The sequence below is a fragment of the Camelina sativa genome, chromosome 16, assembly GCF_000633955.1.
Source record: "Camelina sativa cultivar DH55 chromosome 16, Cs, whole genome shotgun sequence".
Classification (NCBI taxonomy): Eukaryota; Viridiplantae; Streptophyta; class Magnoliopsida; order Brassicales; family Brassicaceae; genus Camelina; species Camelina sativa.
Window position 1 is genome coordinate 11048952 of NC_025700.1, and position 1593 is coordinate 11050544.

The following is a 1593-nucleotide window of genomic DNA, read 5'->3' on the forward strand; positions in this document are numbered from 1 at the left end:
AGAGATGCTGTTTTTGTACTCGCCGGACATTTTTGTAACGTTGATGATGATGATGTGAATTGAATTTGAACATTTTATTATAGATTTTTAAAGCTCATGAATTCGATATTTTCAGGAAACTTGTAGATCGCAATGGCTCACGATAAAAAATTACTTTTTGTTTTTGTTTTTTTGGGTTTGTAGCAAAATTATAGTGTGTTAAGCGAAGCAGATATCTGTAAGCTTCAAGAAGATGATATTTCAAGGATCTCTACTGTTTTGTCCATTTCGAGAAACTCATCTGCAATCCTGCTTCGTCACTACAATTGGTTTGATTCCCAAATTTTTACCCTTTCATTTTTTTTTGTGTGTGTGTGTGTGTTTGAATATAAGTGCTTAGACGAGCTCAAATTTTTGAAAATGTTTAGGTGTGTGAGCAGAGTTCATGATGAATGGTTTGCTGATGAGGAGAAGGTTCGAGATGCTGTTGGCTTGTTGGAGAAACCTGTTGTTGATTTCCCAACTGATGGAGAAGTATGCTTCCCGTTGTCGTCATTAACATTGTAAAAAAATTTTAATCTGTCAGAATTCACCTGTGCCTTTCGTTTTTACTTGTTTCTTTCTCATTTTGGCAGCTTGATTGTGGGATTTGTTTCGAGACTTTCCTTTCTGACAAATTGCATGCTGCTGCTTGTGGTCACCCGTTCTGTGAGTCATGCTGGGAAGGTTTGTTTTACTGTTTTCTTGATAATAGTTGATACCCATTTCCATCTTTGATGTTTAGATTTAACTTGCAGTCTACTGTTCTTATTTCGTCGATTATCAATTAATGATGGTTCATTACTGTTGGGTTATCTATCTGACCTTTCCTCTATCTTTAGGTTATATCACCACCGCGATTAATGATGGTCCTGGGTGTCTTACGTTACGATGTCCAGATCCTTCTTGCCGAGCTGCTGTTGGTCAGGATATGATCAATTTGCTTGCTCCTGATAAAGATAGGCAGAAGTACACATCTTATTTTGTCAGATCATATGTCGAAGACAATAGAAAGGTAAGTTAGCAATTTCAGTTTGATCATACGTTAGACATTTGCATGATTCTTATTTCTCTTCTCTTAACCTTCAACTGAAAAGCAGTGCATAATTTTAGTGTTCTTTGTTCGTCCATATTATGTGCTCACCAAGTTAGTTATGTACCTTTTATTCTGTAGACCAAGTGGTGTCCCGCTCCTGGCTGTGACTACGCTGTAAACTTTGTTGTTGGGAGTGGTAATTATGATGTGAACTGTCTCTGTTGTTACAGTTTCTGCTGGAATGTAAGTTGCTCTATCAGTGAGAATCAAAATATTTTTAATCTTTCCTTTGTTTAGAATTATTGACACAACCATACCATGTTACTCGATCATCATGGGTTGCAGTGTGCTGAAGAAGCTCACCGTCCTGTTGATTGTGACACCGTTTCTAAGTGGATATTGAAGAATAGCGCTGAGTCTGAGAATATGAATTGGTACGTTGATTTATGAGATATATTTGAGATATGTAGATGCTTAAGATATTTGGGATTTTGTTGACGTAAAAGGGTTTTCAGAGTTTTAAAAAATATTTGGTTTCT

The 1593-nt window shown here is 36.5% G+C and overlaps 1 protein-coding gene across 2 annotated transcripts in view; it reads left to right on the plus strand.

The window, feature by feature from the left end:
- LOC109124687 (probable E3 ubiquitin-protein ligase ARI8) overlaps positions 1 to 1593 on the plus strand; it is an 8576-nt gene that overhangs the window by 1412 nt on the left and 5571 nt on the right. The window contains exons 4-7 of one of the 2 annotated variants that reach the window (XM_010472121.2): positions 615 to 705; positions 861 to 1033; positions 1193 to 1297; positions 1400 to 1488. In XM_010472121.2, coding sequence (XP_010470423.1) covers positions 615 to 705; positions 861 to 1033; positions 1193 to 1297; positions 1400 to 1488 — 458 coding nt within the window. The remainder of the gene's footprint in view (positions 1 to 614; positions 706 to 860; positions 1034 to 1192; positions 1298 to 1399; positions 1489 to 1593) is intronic. The other variant, XM_010472120.2, reaches the window with a different exon arrangement.